At 45.2% G+C, this 18,252-nt stretch overlaps 1 protein-coding gene across 1 annotated transcript in view; it reads left to right on the top strand.

Moving 5' to 3' along the window:
• The window catches only part of jade2 (jade family PHD finger 2), a gene marked incomplete at both ends in the record, with an annotated part of 461,718 nt that overhangs the window by 233,423 nt on the left and 210,043 nt on the right, over nt 1-18,252 (top strand). The window contains 4 exon segments of the mRNA XM_084320505.1: nt 1,062-1,339; nt 1,427-1,669; nt 1,961-2,157; nt 17,123-17,334. Of these exon segments, the coding sequence (XP_084176631.1) occupies nt 1,062-1,339; nt 1,427-1,669; nt 1,961-2,157; nt 17,123-17,334 (930 nt within the window).

Below are 18,252 nucleotides of genomic sequence, written 5' to 3'. Positions count from 1 at the left end.
CCTACGTTTTCAGGCGGACCAGAGTTCGCCTGCTTGGTCCGCGGACCGAGTTCGATGCGCATTCACACAGACCCGAAAAACCGGACTATCGAATTCTGGTCCGAAAGTCCGGACCAAACAGCCCCTGTGTGAAAGCGACCTTAGTTAGCCACAGCGTCCGTATCAGTAGTCGATGAACGTTACGCGAAGTGGGCGACATGTTGTTGGCACAATTTGGACAAACACAAGCCATTGTTTTTCTTTCTTTTATCTTTTAGATAACGATAAGGTAGCTGTATTCCAACGCTACAAACCTTTCATGGTAACATTGACATATTATCCATAGAATCCTCCTTGCGCTCTCATGCTACACACACACACACACACACACACACACACACACATACACACTCTGTTTGAGCGAGATTTCTGTTTCAGCAAAAACAAGCACTTTTACTGGACGTACATTACTTAGTAAGTAAGTAAAAAGACATTATGACCAGAGAGATTTAAATATGTCAGGGAGAAAATGGGAATTACCGGATAACGGAAACCCTGGTGTGATGTTCTCCCCGTTTGTTTGCGTGGGTTTCCTCCAGGTACTCCTATTTCTTAGTGAGGTGAGCGCGTTCTACTACTTTTTTCACTCCTATTTCTTCCCACACCAAAACACATGCATGCTAGGTACATACTGCCGTTGCCCTTGACCAAGATACTGGCATTATAACTACAACTACAATTAGGATGGGTCAAATGCAGAGGAATAATTTCCCCACAGGCAAAGTAGCCTTTATCTTCACTTAATTAACTTATAATTCCTTTAGTGTCAGTCTACAGTTCTTTTTTGCTGTCAACATTTGTATATATTTTTTTATATCATTCCTCACTGTATGTAGGCCACATGGAAATACTTATGGAGCACGTCTTTCTCATGCATATATTTACTTTGTGGCATCCCGTCACAGTATCAGATAATCTTGTGTTGCAGACAAACTGTCATTTCCACTATTCGACTGCATCCTTTCTCTCTGCATCTGCCACAACCTCAGAGAATCTCTCCATGCAGTCTGCCATGACCTCAGAGAATCTCCATACAGACTGCAATGACCTCAGAGAATCTCTCCATACAGACTGCAATGACCTCAGAGAATCTCTCCATGCAGTCTGCAATGACCTCAGAGAATCTCTCCATGCAGTCTGCCATGACCTCAGAGAATATCTCCATGCAGTCTGCCATGACCTCAGAGAATCTCTCCATGCAGCCTGCCATGACCTCAGAGAATCTCTCCATGCAGTCTGCCATGACCTCAGAGAATATCTCCATGCAGTCTGCCATGACCTCAGAGAATCTCTCCATGCAGTCTGCCATGACCTCAGAGAATCTCCATACAGGCTGCCATGACCTCACTCACATAATCTCTCCATGCAGTCTGCCATGACCTGAGAGAATCTCCATACAGGCTGCCATGACCTCAGAGAATATCTCCATGCAGTCTGCCATGACCTCACAGAATCTCTCCATGCAGTCTGCCATGACCTCACAGAATCTCTCCATGCAGTCTGCCATGACCTCACAGAATCTCTCCATGCAGTCTGCCATGACCCCACAGAATCTCTTCATGCAGTCTGCCATGACCCCACAGAATCTCTCCATGCAGTCTGCCATGACCTCAGAGAATCTCTCCATACAGTCTGCCATGACCCCACAGAATCTCTCCAGGCAGTCTGCAATAACCTGTAGGGAACCTAATCAACTACTATGTCTCAACTACGGTGCAGTATCGGCACTGATAACCCAGTGAAAATCTTCACACTTCCCTTGAAAAAAGACATTGATCTAAAGATTCTAAGAGTCAATATCAGATTGTTCAAATGAAAGGGTTCAATAGTTTTACCCGACCCTATACTAGTCTCTTCTGTGTATTTACATTCAGTAAGATGAATACTCATTGTCTCCTATGTGCTTCTCTTTCTCTCCCAGACTGCTCCCGGGGTCAGAAGGCGTCCTGTCGTATGGATCATCCCAGGATCGGCCGGGAGGTGAGGGGGGAAGAGAGGAAGGCGATGGGGGGGTGATGGACCCCATGCCCCCCCCCGCCCAGCCGCACAGCCGCTACGATCTGGACGAGCTCGACGTCTCCTGGCTGGAGGTGGTCAACCTGGAGTTCAGGAAGATGGGTGCGTTCAGTTGACACACAGTCACGACTCAAAGTATCATCTTGCCACCCTTGCATTTTTTCCCAAAAAAACTGTGTTGAAATTGTCTAAGGATGGTCTCCTTGGTCGAAACATCATGTTTTTAATATTCTAACCCAATAAATCTTGATACTTATGGAGAGAGAGTGTAGCAACCATCCGTTTGTCATTTAAAATTGTCCTCTCACTGAACTTAACAAAAGTCAATCACGTATTTTCGATTTTCCTTGTCTATATTATGGAAATCGTTGTTTTTAATTCAAACCACTATCTATTGTTTTAAATATGAAAATGAAAAGAAATACCCATGACAAATCACACCCTAGACTCTTCTTGGTGCTTTTAGGTGTACGTTTGTTTTGAATGTTTTTTTCTATCCATTCTAATTCTATATCTCCATATGTCCCACACTGTACCGTACCGTGCTGCCTGCTGTCTAAGAAGAACAATCCTTAGGTGCCCTTGTATGGAGATTACCATGATACTGGGTGGAATATATTTATATCCATTCTAATTGTGTCTCTATGCTGTCCAGTTGTTTCTGTAGAGTCTAGCAGGACTAAGGGACTAGGAGAGGTGTTTAGCGTAGAGTCTAGCAGGACTGAGGGACTAGGAGAGGTGTTTAGCGTAGAGTCTAGCAGGACTAAGGGACTAGGAGAGGTGTTTAGCGTAGAGTCTAGCAGGACTAAGGGACTAGGAGAGGTGTTTAGCGTAGAGTCTAGCAGGACTAAGGGACTAGGAGAGGTGTTTAGCGTAGAGTCTAGCAGGACTGAGGGACTAGGAGAGGTGTTTAGCGTAGAGTCTAGCAGGACTAAGGGACTAGGAGAGGTGTTTAGCGTAGAGTCTAGCAGGACTAAGGGACTAGGAGAGGTGTTTAGCGTAGAGTCTAGCAGGACTGAGGGGTTAGGAGAGGTGTTTAGCGTAGAGTCTAGCAGGACTGAGGGGTTAGGAGAGGTGTTTAGCGTAGAGTCTAGCAGGACTGAGGGGTTAGGAGAGGTGTTTAGCGTAGAGTCTAGCAGGACTAAGGGACTAGGAGAGGTGTTTAGCGTAGAGTCTAGCAGGACTGAGGGGTTAGGAGAGGTGTTTAGCGTAGAGTCTAGCAGGACTAAGGGACTAGGAGAGGTGTTTAGCGTAGAGTCTAGCAGGACTGAGGGACTAGGAGAGGTGTTTAGCGTAGAGTCTAGCAGGACTGAGGGGTTAGGAGAGGTGTTTAGCGTAGAGTCTAGCAGGACTGAGGGGTTAGGAGAGGTGTTTAGCGTAGAGTCTAGCAGGACTGAGGGACTAGGAGAGGTGTTTAGCGTAGAGTCTAGCAGGACTAAGGGACTAGGAGAGGTGTTTAGCGTAGAGTCTAGCAGGACTAAGGGACTAGGAGAGGTGTTTAGCGTAGAGTCTAGCAGGACTAAGGGACTAGGAGAGGTGTTTAGCGTAGAGTCTAGCAGGACTAAGGGACTTAGGAGAGGTGTTTAGCGTAGAGTCTAGCAGGACTGAGGGACTAGGAGAGGTGTTTAGCGTAGAGTCTAGCAGGACTAAGGGACTAGGAGAGGTGTTTAGCGTAGAGTCTAGCAGGACTGAGGGACTAGGAGAGGTGTTTAGCGTAGAGTCTAGCAGGACTAAGGGACTAGGAGAGGTGTTTAGCGTAGAGTCTAGCAGGACTAAGGGACTAGGAGAGGTGTTTAGCGTAGAGTCTATCAGGACTGAGGGGTTAGGAGAGGTGTTTAGCGTAGAGTCTAGCAGGACTGAGGGGTTAGGAGAGGTGTTTAGCGTAGAGTTGATCAGGACTGAGGGACTAGGAGAGGTGTTTTGGCGTAGAGTTGATCAGGACTGAGGGACTAGGAGAGGTGTTTAGCGTAGAGTTGATCAGGACTGAGGGACTAGGAGAGGTGTTTAGCGTAGAGTTGATCAGGACTGAGGGACTAGGAGAGGTGTTTAGCGTAGAGTTGATCTGGACTGAGGGACTAGGAGAGGTGTTTAGCGTAGAGTTGATCAGGACTGAGGGACTAGGAGAGGTGTTTAGCGTAGAGTTGATCAGGACTGAGGGACTAGGAGAGGTGTTTAGCGTAGAGTCTAGCAGGACTGAGGGACTAGGAGAGGTGTTTAGCGTAGAGTCTAGCAGGACTGAGGGACTAGGAGAGGTGTTTAGCGTAGAGTCTAGCAGGACTGAGGGGTTAGGAGAGGTGTTTAGCCTAGAGTTTGATCACAGACTGATTGGTTAGGAGAGGTGTTCAGGCAGTGTTGGGAAAGTTCACTTTCTACATGAACTAGTTCAGTTCACAGTTCAAAATTTTTAAAATGAACTAGTTCAGTTCATAGTTCATAATTCAAAATGTTGAACTAAAGTTCATGGTTTCAAAAATGAACTAATTTAGTTCTTTTTAGTTCTTTTTTAATTTTTTTTTATTATAGATTTTTCACGTACAGTTACTTACATTACAAAAACACACATTGGGACAAGGGGGGGGGGTCCTCCAGTTAATCTCTATGCCATCATCCACACCATAAGCAAGCAAAAACAAAACAAAAAGAAAAACAAGCAAAAAGGAAAGCAGACCAAGACAGGCACTGTACAGTATTGCACTTGCATCGAGCGCATTCACATGTAGACATACATATATTTATTTTTTCCTATCCTAGGTCTGTCCATACAATGGGGCACTGGGCCTTTAGAAGGATCCGATACATTTCAGCAGGAAAATAGTCTAATAGTGGGGCCCACACATCCTGAAAGGAAGTGTTGTTGACTCTATGCATTGCACAGTGTCTTTCATGGGGTAGGAGCACACCGAAGATCTCTCTATACCACATTTGTAAAAATGGAGGCTTATCCTTAATCCAGTTTATCAGAATGCATTTCCGGGCTGAAAGTAGAAGTTTATCAAATAGTTTGAATTGTAAACTCTTTTAAATGCATACGCCGACGTGACGTCTAGAGGTAGAGTCTGACTCCGACTGAGCGAGTGCTGCTGCTGCTGCAGCTCTCGGCTTCTGCGCGCAGATTCCTGTTCCACTGCTTGTTGTGAGGAGGAGTCTGATGACGTAGCTGGGGGTGACAGGCTGGTTGCCAGATCGGGTGGTTTTACGCATAATTTGTAAGCCTGTTTACAGTGTTTTAACAGAGTTTTCGGCTGAAATGCATTATGAAATATGGCACATCTTTGAACGCCGTTATATTAGAGTGCTGAGAATGAACGCACTTTTGAACTCCGTTACACAGGGCTGAGAATGAACGCGTTCTCAATTACGTTCATTTAGCGGATATACAGTACGTTCAGTTCAAGTTCGCCCAAAATACGAACGCGTTCATGAACGATCGTTCATTGAACGCGTTCAGGTACATCACTGTGTTCAGGGGGGTAGGCTAGAGTCTGTAGCAGGACACAGGGGTTAGGAGAGGGGTTCAGAGGTCACGCCTCACTGCTCTTCATGTATACACAAGCATCCTCCCACTGTTCAGTCCTGTACCTGGGCCAGAAATACACTCGTAAATACATTTACATACATTACATACATTCACACACCGGACCAGAATCACACACATTTTACACACATTTTACACACATTTTACACACATTTTACACACACACACACACACACACACACACACACACACACACACACACACACACACACACACACACACACACACACACACACAGGCAATTTACACTTGCTGGCATGCTTACGCACACACATGCACACACACACACAGGCAATTTATGCATGCTGGCATACACACACACACGTAATATATGCATGCTGCTTATCCTCTCTCTATTCCGTTGCTATTTCTGTCCTTATCTTCCCTTCTATCCTGGTGTATCACCTCTCTCTCTCTCTCTCTCTCTCTCTCTCTCTCTCTCTCTCTCTCTCTCTCTCCCTGCCTCTCTCTATCTCTCTCTTTCCCTCTCTCTCTCTTTGCCCCCCTCTCTCTCTCTCTCTCTCTCTCTCTCTCTCTATCTCTCTCTCTCCCTCTCTCTCCCTGCCTCTCTCTATCTCTCTCTTTCCCTCTCTCTCTTCGCCCCCCCCCCCTCTCTCTCTACTGACTGTTTTTAGTTGACATGTTTTAATAAAGAACATCAAAAGTCAAAGTCTCTCTCTCTCTCTCTCTCTCTCTCTCTCTCTCTCTCTCTCTCTCTCTCTCTCTCTCTCTCTCTCTCTCCCCCCCCCCTCTCTCTCTCTCTCTCTCTGTGGTGACAACAGCTGCTGACCAACAGCATCGCCCCAGTCTCCCCCCAGTTTATTTGCTATCTGATTGGACGTTTACAGATAAGGACTATGATTGTGTTCTTAAATCCCTGTGGGTCCCGGACCTTATTTACTGTGCTTTCTGCAGATTATCAAATATCAAATCAATTCCCTGAACAGCACAGTAGGGCCTTTTTTCAGTTGAAAGTTGTTGTTTCTCATGACCTCTGATAATAGACCAAACCAACTGCGGCATAATTGTTTTTTTTACTGGGCAAGGCCGTGGTTGTGGAAGGTTACGTTCATAATATAATCCCCTACAGGATATATAATTGATAGATTACTGATTACTGAGCTAGCACCAGCACTGAGAGTTCAAGGCTAACTGCTAACCAAAACAACACTGATAAAGCAGGCGTTTCTAAGTGTGGCCCATGGGCCAATGGCAGCCCTCGGAAACGTTTGTGGCGGCCCGCCATGCATTGTTAAGGTGTAAATGCATGTGGGCGGCTACGTGGCGTAGTGGGCAAGGCGCTCGCCACGAAATGCTGGAGACGCTGGGCTTGCCTGTTCGAGCCCAGCGCTCCACATTTGCTTTCAGTTTAGCTGGTCGTCCGTTCTAATACACATTGGCCGTATTAGGGGGTGGGAAACTGATGGGTGGGGATCGGGCGTTGTGGACAGCGACTCCTACAGGTCGGTCGGTGCGCCTGCGCAGTAGAATCAGGAAGTGTCGGGGCAGCGTGAGCCTCCCACGCGTTACTCCTCGCCACTGAGAGATCGAGCTGTGCAGGTGAAAAGATGCGACTGCTGTTACCTCAAGTACCGGAGGGGACTTGTGCTATGTATGACTTAGTCCACATTGCAGCCAGCTTGTGGGAGGCAAGAAACAGCGTCCGTGACAGGGGAGGGTTGAATTGGATGATACGAAATTGGGATGGGAGAAAATATAGAAAATGGGAGAAAAAGTGGATAAAAAAAAATGTGTAAATGCATGCGTTGTATTTGGTCCGGTTCCAATACAGTTTTAATCTAACCCACAGCATCACACAGTACTTTGCTTTTAAGAAGATACAACTGCACCTTCCCTGGGCTAAGCTGTGAATTTAGGAATGACTTGTTGAAAGCTTGCTAGGCTACTGGTTACAGGCATCTAGATGTCTACTCGCGAGATAGATTACGTCATCATTGCAGGTATGTTAGCTAGCGATTTCAGTGATTGCCACCTTTGCGAGATCAAAAGTGTGACCTTAGTCAAAGTAAATATATCATTTATAGGTTACTTTCATAACATAATCCCCTATAGGATATATAATCTTATAGGTTACTTCCATATACATATTTCCTCCTCTGTGCACTATGGCACCAATGTCTCAACTAGTGGTGGATCCTTCAAATGAAATGTGCAAATTCACACAATCTACAGGCTTACAACTATAGATGACTTTCCCATTTCCTGTGTGTGTGTGTCTCTCTCTCTCTCTCTTTCTCTCTCTCTCTCTCTCTCCCTCTCTCTCTCTGTACTGTATACTGTATGCCTCACTCTTTGTACTGTATATGTGTGTGTCTTCTCTCTCTCTTCTCTCTCTCTCTCTCTCTCTCTCTCTCTCTCTCTCTCTCTCTCTCTCTCTCTCTCTCTCTCTCTCTCTCTCTCTCTCTCTCTCTCTCTCTCTCTCTCTCTTCTCAATTAAATTCAAATGGGCATTGCCAAAGCAAAACAAAACAATCAAACAGAGAAATCAGAGGTAATCAGTACAGTACAGAAGGAATTTGTTTTTGTGTGATTGACAGTCTTTATGGTGGTTGCATTCCGCTGGATGTCCTTTTCTTGCCACAGCAGCTCACAAATCTTGCTGCTGTGTTTGCACATTCTTGTATTTCTCCCAGTAGGTATGGGAGTTTTGAGTTATTGTCCATGTTTTCAAAGTCTCTTTGGGTGTTTGCAATTTGTGGGAAGTATATGTCTCTGATGTCTTGGTATAGTGGGCAGGTTGTTAAGAAGTGTAGCTCGGTTTCCACCTCTTCTTGTGTGCAGTGGGTGCACAGTCTGTCTTCTCTTGGGAGCCATGTATGCCTATGGCGGCCTTTCTCGATGGCTAGGCTGTGCTTGCTGAGTCTGTACCTAGTCAAGGATCTTCTTAGTTTTTGGGTCAGTCACAGTGTTCAGGTATTCTGCCACTGTGTACTCTCTGTTTAGGGCCAAATAGCATTTCAATTTGCTCTGGTTTTGGGTTGATTCTTTCCAATGTGTCAGATAGTTTTCTTTTTGTTTTCTTATAATTTGGTTTAGTCCAGTGTGGTTTCTGTCTGGTGGCTCTGTTTGTGTTTGTGGGAAGAGTCCCAGAACCATCTGGCTGAGTGGGCATCTCTCCAGGGTCTCTCTGTAGGTGAGGGCTTTGTTATGGAGTGTGTCTGGGTTGCTTTCTTTTAGGTGATTATATAATTTAAATGCTCTTTTTTGGATTTTCCTAGTTCTGCTCTGCATGCATTATTTGGTGTTTTCTGTTGGTGAGAATGGATTTGCAAAATTCCACATGCAGAGTCTCAATTGGGTGTTTGTCCCATTTACTTGGGCCCCAGACTTCGCAACCATACAGGGAAATGGGTTCTAATGACGGAGTCTAATATTTTTTTGCCAGATTTTGATTCGAATGGTCTAGCTTGATGTTCCTTTTGATAGCATAAAAAGCCCTTCTTGCTTTGTCTCTCAGGTCGTTCACAGCTTGGTTGAAGTTCCCTGTAGCACTGATGTTTAGGCCAAGATAAGTGTAGTTTTGTGTGTGTTCTATGGCAATTGTGTCTAGGAGGAATTTGTGTGTAGGCTGGGCCTTTTTTGGAATATCATAACTTTAGTTTTGGTTAGATTGACTGTCAGTGCCCATGTCTGGGAGGATTTGTGCAGAAGATCTCTCTCTCTCTCTCTCTCTCTCTCTCTCTCTCTCTAAAGACCTCCACAGATCCGCAATCAATGTAGATTTGTAGATCCGTTTCCTGAGGCAATAAGCATAATGTTAGACTGTATGGAATGCACGACGCAGCTAAAAAGCTAAAACGTTCCATCCCTTGACGTCACTGCGGGAGGTTCAGCTGACGAGCAAACAACATGCTCTCAACTGCAAATTGAAAACATGGCAACTCAATTCGACCAAAAGGACAGCTGTTGGAAAGCTAAAGAAATTGTATCCCACTATAAAAATGTATCCCACTGGGAATGGAAAATAACAGTTCCACTGGGATATCGACAACAACACCCGTGTCTGTTTGTCCGTCTCTTTACACTTTGCTCTGGGTGGTCACGTTATATTGATCGAATGGGATCATTAGCAGCAGGGGGGCTGTTAGCCCTGTCAGCTGAGCTGAACTACTCATTCAGTGCAATTGTAGGCCTATGGCGGCTGTCTGAGAAGAAAGGAGAGACAGAGTACGACAGTGGGGGAGTGGGGGAGAGGGGCGGCGACAGTGGCTCAGGAGTTAGAGCAGTCGTCTGGTAACCCGGAGGTTCCCGGTTCGATTTATGCTCCTCCCGGGGCAGCATGTCGAAGTGTCCTTGAGCAAGACACTTAACCCCTCATTTTTCCCGATGTGCAGGTCGGCACCTTGAATGGTCGCCTCTGCCATCGGTGTGTGAATGTGTGAGTGAATGGGTAAAATGTGAGTAACCAATTGTAAAGCGCTTTGGATAAAAGCGCTATATAAATGCAACCATTTAGCATTTATATATTTACTAACATGACAAGTCAAAAAATCTGAATGGAGAAATACAAAGATGAAAATGCTTATCAGTCAATCAATCCACCCCTTACAAAAAGTTAGCGAAAACAAAGCATGCGTGGGGGGGAAGACAAGAAAACAGTAGCTGTTTAGGAGAGACTGAAAACCTGGAGTCAGAATGGAGAGATGTCAGGAGAGCAAAGATGGAGTCAGAATGGAGAGATATGTCAGGAGAGCAAAGAGGGAGTCAGAATAGAGAGATATGTCAGGAGAGCAAAGATGGAGTCAGAATGGAGAGATATGTCAGGAGAGCAAAGAGGGAGTCAGAATGGAGAGAGATGTCGAAGATGAAGATGGGGTCCAAAGATAGGGCCCTGTATGTGTGTGTCTGTCTCTCCCACCTCTCTCTCCCTCTCCCCCTCTATCTCTCCCTCTCCGTCTCCCTATCTCTCTCCCTCTCTATCTCCCCCCTCTCTCTTTCCCCCCTCCCTCTCCCTCTCTGTCTCCCTATATGTCCCTCTCTGTCTCCCTATCTCTCTCCCTCTCTCTCTCCCTCTCTCTCCCCCCTCTCTCTCTATCTCCCTCAATATATCTCTCCCTCTCTTCCTCTCCCTCGCTATTTCTCTCTCTCTCTCCATATCTCTCTCTCCCTCCCCCTCTCTACTGTATGTGTGTCTGTCTCTCCCTCCCCACCCTCTCTCTCTCTCTCTCGCTCTCTCTCTCTCTCTCTCTCTCTCTCTCTCTCTCTCTCTCTCTCTCTCTCTCTCTCTCTCTCTCTCTCTCTTTCTATTTTCCTATGTCTCACTATCTAATATAAACAAACAGATAAGAACATGCAAATAGCCTCTGTGCTGACTTGTACAATGACTCACACACACACAGATACACAGTGTTTACTCACGTACTGCACGCACAGTCGCGCACACACACACACACACGCACGAACGCACGCACGCACACACACACAGTTTTCTGTTCCCTGTCCTCTCTTTTTGTACAGTACGTGATGTAAATGTCACAGTCAGTTAATGGATAACTCCACTTCCCTTTGCTCTGTCCGCTTCAAACAATGGCCTCTTTCCCATAGCAACTGTGGTTCTCAACGTGGGGCCCGGGGACCCCAAGGAGTCCTTTAGAGAGTTCCACGAGGGTCCCTGGAAAAATGGGGGATTCTTTCATTTGACATTTTTTATTCACTAGAAGTGAGAGAAATATAGACCATGATCATAGGTTCCACTTTCTCTGCTGTCATATCCTTAAAGCTACTGTCTTAGACTTAATCATATCTAACAACATATATCTTCTCAGATTGGGTTCCCTGAGATGGAATCTCATCACACGGACACTTAATCATTTGTATAAATTTGGGGATCCTTGACACAGAAGAAAAGGTTGAGAACCTCTCCCGTAGCTAAAATCGAATACAATCCTCCATCCGCAACTGTTGGACTGTCTGTTTCCTCGGACAAACAGAGTTTAGACACATTTTTAAATAAACTGGAAGCCTTTGGCAGTGGCAAAGAATAACTAATCAAGAATCACATGCTGCGTGCTTCATCTCCTCAGCATCTCTTTCTACTGTAGCGTTCACTTATCGTGCGCAAAACCAATCATTTCCACGTATTTGATTCCAGAGTAGGTATGATGAATTAGCAATGATTCACTTGATAACACCACGGCTTGAGTCGTGTGTAAAACAGATTACTGACAAGCTTTTAAAAGCGAAAGTCATTTGTTTTGCCGTGCAGGGAGACTGAGGTGCGCTTGATTTCAGTCACAGGCCAGTTGAATTGTGCCTAGGAGAGGCAGCGGGCCAGAATCTATTGATAAGGGAATTCAGTCTGCGGGCCGGAGGAAGATGCCAGGCGGGCCGTATTTGGCCCGTGGGCCTTGAGTTTGACACATATGGATTGAAATTCATTCTATGATTTTTCATTACATTTATTCATTAAGACAGGTAAATGGTAAATGGCTGCATTTATATAGCACTTTTATCCAAAGTGCTTTACAATTTGTTCCTCACATTTGACCGATTCACACACCGACGGCAAGGTGCCAACCTGCTCATCGGGAGCAGTTAGGGGTTAAGTGTCTTGCTCAAGGACACTTCGACACGCTGCCCGGGAGGAGCGTGAATCGAACCGGGAACCTCTGGATTACCAGACGACTGCTCTACCTACCGAGCCACTGTCGCCAGCCGCTTCTTTTCACCTGATGGCTCGGAGTCTCACTGGAGGTTATCGTGCCTGGAGGTTCATGCCATAGCCCCCAGATCCCCTGTGTCTCCGGTTGGTGGTCTCATTGAGATCAAGATCTCTTTTTCAAGAGAGACCAGTGTGTACAATAGACATGTAGAAATACAGTACAGGTCATCAGTCATATTAGCATACAGCGGTCAAACAACTAACACAAAGGATCCAAGGAATGAAATGTTCAAACGTCAAGGTTTTCTCTTCCATTCATAAAGCCAATTTTGCCAAGCTCAGTTTTTTTTTATAACTCTTTATTTTGGTTCATTTTTCTCTTCTTTTCCAACATCACTTTCTTTACATTTTTGCATAGACATTTTCCTTTTCTTTTCCAAAGTCACTTTTTCACATTTTTGCATATAACAATTTTCTTTACAGTATGAATTCCGCTTTTTCATAGACGATTTAAAAAAAGATTCAGTGGTTACGTTATGTGCATGAACATTTTAAACATTTTCCTTTTCTTTTCCAAAATCTCCTCTTCACATTAATACATCAACCTTTTCTTTTCTTTACAGTATGATGTTCCGTTTTTGCATAGCCAATCTACAATTTTTTCCAGGATAAGACAACCACCACCACAAGACAAACAAGACTCACAGGACAGGGCATTGATTATGAGGGATAGCCGTTTTTGTTCTTATCTGGTCCGTTTATGGTTCCTGACATTCATTTCCCAGTTCTTGCATATGTCTGCTGCCTCCCGCACCCTACATTCTTCCCAACATTTAACATATAACATTTAACACGTAATGAATTCGACCTCCAAGCGAGGGGGGAAACACCCGCTCCTCTTGGCATAAACCCCGTTGGTGTGCGAGGGAGAGCCCCTCGTTAGGGGGGGGGGGCCCTGCGCTAAGGGTGTGAGACGAGGCGTCTATCCGAAACCCTTCCATCCCTTGGTCCAACGTTGGCTGCTAAAGAAAACCTACGCTAATAAAATTACCTTACCCCTCCCGGGCACTTAGTAAACATTGCCATGATCACAGAAACAAGAGGAGTCCTATTGTTTCTTTCTCATTGTTTTTTAGGATGTGTGTACTCGCTGAGCCTGTCTCTCCCTCTCAGTGCAGTGGCCCCTCTGTCTGCCTGGTGCCGTCGGCTCGTCCCGTCTCTCGCGTTCTGAGGCGCCTGTGCCCCCGGTTCCCTCCTCGCCTCCTTCCAGTACTTCTTTGAATCTTCATGTTGGAGTGTGGGGTCTGGAAGCGGGTTCCTTTTATCTTCAGTGCTTTTTTAATGCATGCTTCTCGGCACCAGCTCATTGGTTGTATATTCGTGTTCCGTGCTCTTCTCGTGACTTGTCGGCACGTTGCCACACTTCGTTTAAGCTAGCGACCACGTTAGCTTCGATATCGGACTCCTCTGTGGTCTCGTTTTTCGAGTTCTTAAACGTTTTTCCCTTCTTTTTCGGTCCTTCCCTTTCCTTCTTCCACTCATCTACCTTTTGATTTAGATATTTGTGTTCATTGAATTCTTTAAAGTGGAAGAATTATATTTAGCCCGGGAGAGCGGTCTTCTATGCGTCTGTGCCCTCTAACGGCATACCGGAAGTCGCCAAGCTCAGTTTTTTACATGTGGTGTATCTAAAGCTAAGTAATCCGGTGACCTCGTACCATATGAGCTGTATTTAAAAGCAATCAGAGAGCAGAGATAACAGGGAAGTTTCATAAGCAGAGCCATATAGATCAATAAAACACAATGCAAGTCCCTTCTCTTTTTCATATAAAACACAACAGTGAGTGAGAGATTTACCTCCATGTGAGTTGACGCACCAGAAAACAACCAGAAAACACCAGAAAACAACCACAATCAACTTCTCTCTATTTCAATGCACTACATGAGAATGAACGTGCATGTGAGCGGCAGCTGTGATTGGAGGATCACGAAAAGAGGACAGGGTTTGAGATAGAACCTCAGTTGAACCTCGACGTGACACGAATGAGACGTGAATCCAAATGATGAATCCATGGATGGCTGCAGTGGAGCAGCAGGGCCTGACTGTGGCCTCGTCATCCACCTTCACTGAACAATGTGGATTTAGCTACAGTAGAACTACAGTAGAACTCTAGAATATAGCCTTCATTCCGGCGGCGGCGGGGCTGCCTCAGTGTTTTTATAACATGGGATCCGAAGCCCCTGTTTGTCTATTTAAAACTAAAAACTAAAAAGCCCCGCAAAACTCGCAAGTCCTCTCCGCTGGCGAGAGGATGCAAAAGAATCCTAAACATTTTGTTTGCGGGGAAGTTGAGTGACGTGCTGTAAATAATAAATATAGAAAACAGCGTCGCTCAACGCTAAAATGTAAAGCTCTTCTCAACTGCGTGTTGAATCTTCCAAATAAATCCTGTGGAATATTCCATAAATTCAGACTCTTAAGACAACACTGCCATATGACTTTAGGTTTTACTGCTGCATGGGAATTCAGGGCACGTTGCTGGTTATTCGCTGCTAAGACTGAACGTTATGGAAGGACTTGTATTCCTTGCATCATTGTTTTCATTTTCATTGGAAACAAATACTGTAAAACCTCAATTAAAAGCCAAGTCCCATGATATAGACGCCTGTCTCTTTTACTGGCCACACGTTTTGACAGATAAAGGTCGGTCTTGATTAGGGTCTACGTTAATCGTTTATCTGGTTACCATTGATTCGTTACTTGCATTGTGTCCTGTATGATAGGGTGGGTTGGCCTTCTCTTGCAGAAAGGCGCAACAAACACTTGTATTTATTTATTTTTAAAGCCCTTATTGGTAAACAACCTGTTTATATCTCCTCACTGTTAGATTGGAATATTGGAACCTATTCAACTCGATCGAATGACTGGATGGTTCTTAGGGTTCCTCAGATTTGTTCTGAGCTAGGGAAGTCAGCCTTTTCCTTTGATGCCTCTAACTCATGGAATGTCCTTCAACTCACGCTAAAATTGGAGGTTCTCCCTTCCCTTGGAATGTTTAAATGTATGATTTCAGACCATTGTGTGACTACCTGTAACTGTTTTAGTTGATATTTTAAAATTATTTTTAAACGTTTTTAATTTGTTTTACTCTGGTGTTTAAATTTCTGTGAATATTGTTTTTATTATGTACTGTACAATCGTCGTTTCTGTAAATGAGGGAAACCTCAGATGCTTACGATTTTAAATAAAGGTTGAAATGAAAAAATTCAAACTTCAGTCACATGTGTGTGTGGTTGGGCGCTGTCCAGTGCTGGACTGGACAGAGAGAGAGAGAGTGAGTGAGTGAGTGAGTGAGTGAGTGAGTGAGTGAGTGAGTGAGTGAGTGAGTGAGTGAGTGAGTGAGTGAGTGAGTGAGTGAGTGAGTGAGTGAGTGAGTGAGTGAGTGAGTGAGTGAGTGAGTGAGTGAGTGTGTGTGTGTGTGTGTGTGTGTGTGTGTGTGTGTGTGCGCGTCTGTGTGTGCGCGCGCGTCTGTGTGTGCGCGTGTATGTGTGTCTGTCTGTGTGTGCTGAAATAGACAGCGAGAGGCAACTGAAAACAAAGTCTCATTTCTCTCTACATTCACTAGAGCTGTCTCTCAGTGAGTTCAAATTAATTATTCATAGTTAATATGTTATTCCATAGCCTAATTTTACAAGTAATATTCATACTGTATTTCCCATCTTTGCTGAGCTGTTTTGTTGTGAAAAGAATTAAAGGCCTGTCCCATATAAACACCTGTCCCAAATAATAGGCTGGTTGAGATCAGTGATTGAAGCAAATAAATGCCTGGGCTAGGAAAAAGGATGATGATTTTTGCAGGGGATTGTGCCAAACAAAGATGCGGTCACACACTAAAGAGCCGGCATCTTGCTGTATAACTTTGTTTTACTGCCGTATGGGCATTCAGGGTAAGATGGTAAGATGACTCCGTAACTGTGTAATGGAGTTGGAGAAGTCTGTTAAAGTCACTCAGAATGAAATACTGCCCTTCGTTCAAATCAATTGTGCACTCTTCAGGGGGCTGCTGCCTCTCATGCTGACGAGCACAGGGCTGGTGGTTTGAAACTGGGCTGAGGTTGCAGGTCTCATCCTAGGAGAGGAAGTGAAAGTCCTCGCTGGCATGAATGGCACCGGTATTATAATGCACGTGCGTGTGTGTGCGTGTGCATGTCTGTGTGTCTGTGTGCGTGTGTCTGTGTGTGCCTGTCCATAGTACGCATGTACGAGAAAAACAGGCCACCAATAACATCTTTCTCTTCTCTCTTTCTTTCTTTCTTTCTTTCTTTCTTTCTTTCTTTCTTTCTTTCTTTCTTTCTTTCTTTCTTTCTTTCTTTCTTTCTTTCTTTCTTTCTTTCTTTCTTTCTCTTTCTTTCTCTGACACTCCTTGCCTCTCTATCTTCCCCGCTTTCTCTCCCCCTCCCTCCCTCTCTCTCTACCTCTCCCCTCTCTCTCTCTCTCTCTCTCTCTCTCTCTCTCCCCTCTCACCTTCTTTTGCTGTCTCTCTCTCCTTCCATTTCTCTCTTTCCTTGCATCACTCTCTCCCTCCATCTCCGCCTCTCTCTATTTATTTCTCTCCTTCCATTTCTCTAATTTTCTTATTTGTCTCTCTCTCTCTACCCCCGCTCTCTATCTTTCTCTCTCCCCTCTCTCTATCGCTCTCTCTTCCCTCTATATCTCTCGCTCCCCCTCTCTCTCGCTCTCTCTATATCTCCTCTATCTCTCCCCCCTCTCTCGCTCCTTCCCCCCTCTCGATCCTTCCCCCCTCTCTCTCCCCCATTTCCCTCTCTCTCTCTCTCCCCTCTCTCTCTCTCCCTCTCCCACATCTCTCTCCCCTCTCCCCCCCCCCCTATCTCTCTCTCCGTCCCTCCAGGCCTGCCTGAGCTGGATGAGTGTAACATGGAGCTGGTGTTGGTGGAGCTGGAGAGTGTCTGTGAGGAGAACATGCGTCGGGCCATCGAGACGGAGGAGGGTCTGGGCATCGAGTACGACGAGGACGTGGTGTGTGACGTGTGCCGCTCGCCAGAGGGAGAGGACGGCAACGAGATGGTCTTCTGTGACAAGTGCAACGTCTGCGTCCACCAGGTGAGGAGATGGTGACGGGGAAGCGGTGTGTGTGTGTGTGATTGTCTCCTTGTTTTCCTACCGATGGCAGTACCAAATGTCCCCACAAGGAAGGTAAACACGTTTTTATGTCCTTCGGAACACAAGGATAAGGGTCTATTTATTTGGATTAGGTTAAGGTTAGGGTTTGTTTAGGCATGCAGTGGTTATGGCTAAGGTAAGGGTTAAGGTTAGGGTTAAGTTTAAGGTTAGGGTTTAGTGGTTATAGCTAGGGTCAGGGTTATGGTTTAGTGGTTGCGTGTGTGCGTGTGTGCAAGTGTGCGTGATGTTAGTGTGTTCTGGAGTGACTTAGTGTCATGTTATAATGGCCTCCACCAGGGCCAGGGTCATAGTTTAGGTTGAATAAAAGACAGTAGAACCTCGGTAGGACATGGATGGAGGTTCAGAGATGGATGTCTCCAACTGCACAATGTCAAGAAGCTTCTGGGGTTGTTTGAGCCCAACCAGAACCAGCCTGTGGCATTATGTTAATACCACACTACCAAAGGGTTAACCCTTTCACTGCGACAATACAGAAGGTGAACCCTTTCACTGCCACACGACAAAGTGGTAACCCTTTCACTACCACACTACAGAAGGTTAACCCTTTCACCATTTGGTAGTGAAAGGGTTAACCTGCTGTAGTGTGGTAGTGAAAGGGTTAAAGGGCCATTATATTGGCCTATGTGTTAACACTGTTGGGAAATATAGGCCTATTGTAATTGGCAGAAAATGAAGAAATTATTTCTGCTCAAGTATGTGCTTTAAATGTGCGGCGTGAACAACTGTACTGTCAGAATAATTTGCCTCCCTTACCACAAAATGTTGATTTAGGCACTAGGTATCTACTGCAAAATAAACCCTTTTTAAATGTTTTCTATTACGTTTGACAGTTTTGGA

Source organism: Notolepis coatsorum (genome assembly GCF_963971535.1).
Source record: "Notolepis coatsorum genome assembly, chromosome: 8".
Taxonomy (NCBI): Eukaryota; Metazoa; Chordata; class Actinopteri; order Aulopiformes; family Paralepididae; genus Notolepis; species Notolepis coatsorum.
This window is presented reverse-complemented; position numbering and strand designations above follow the sequence as displayed.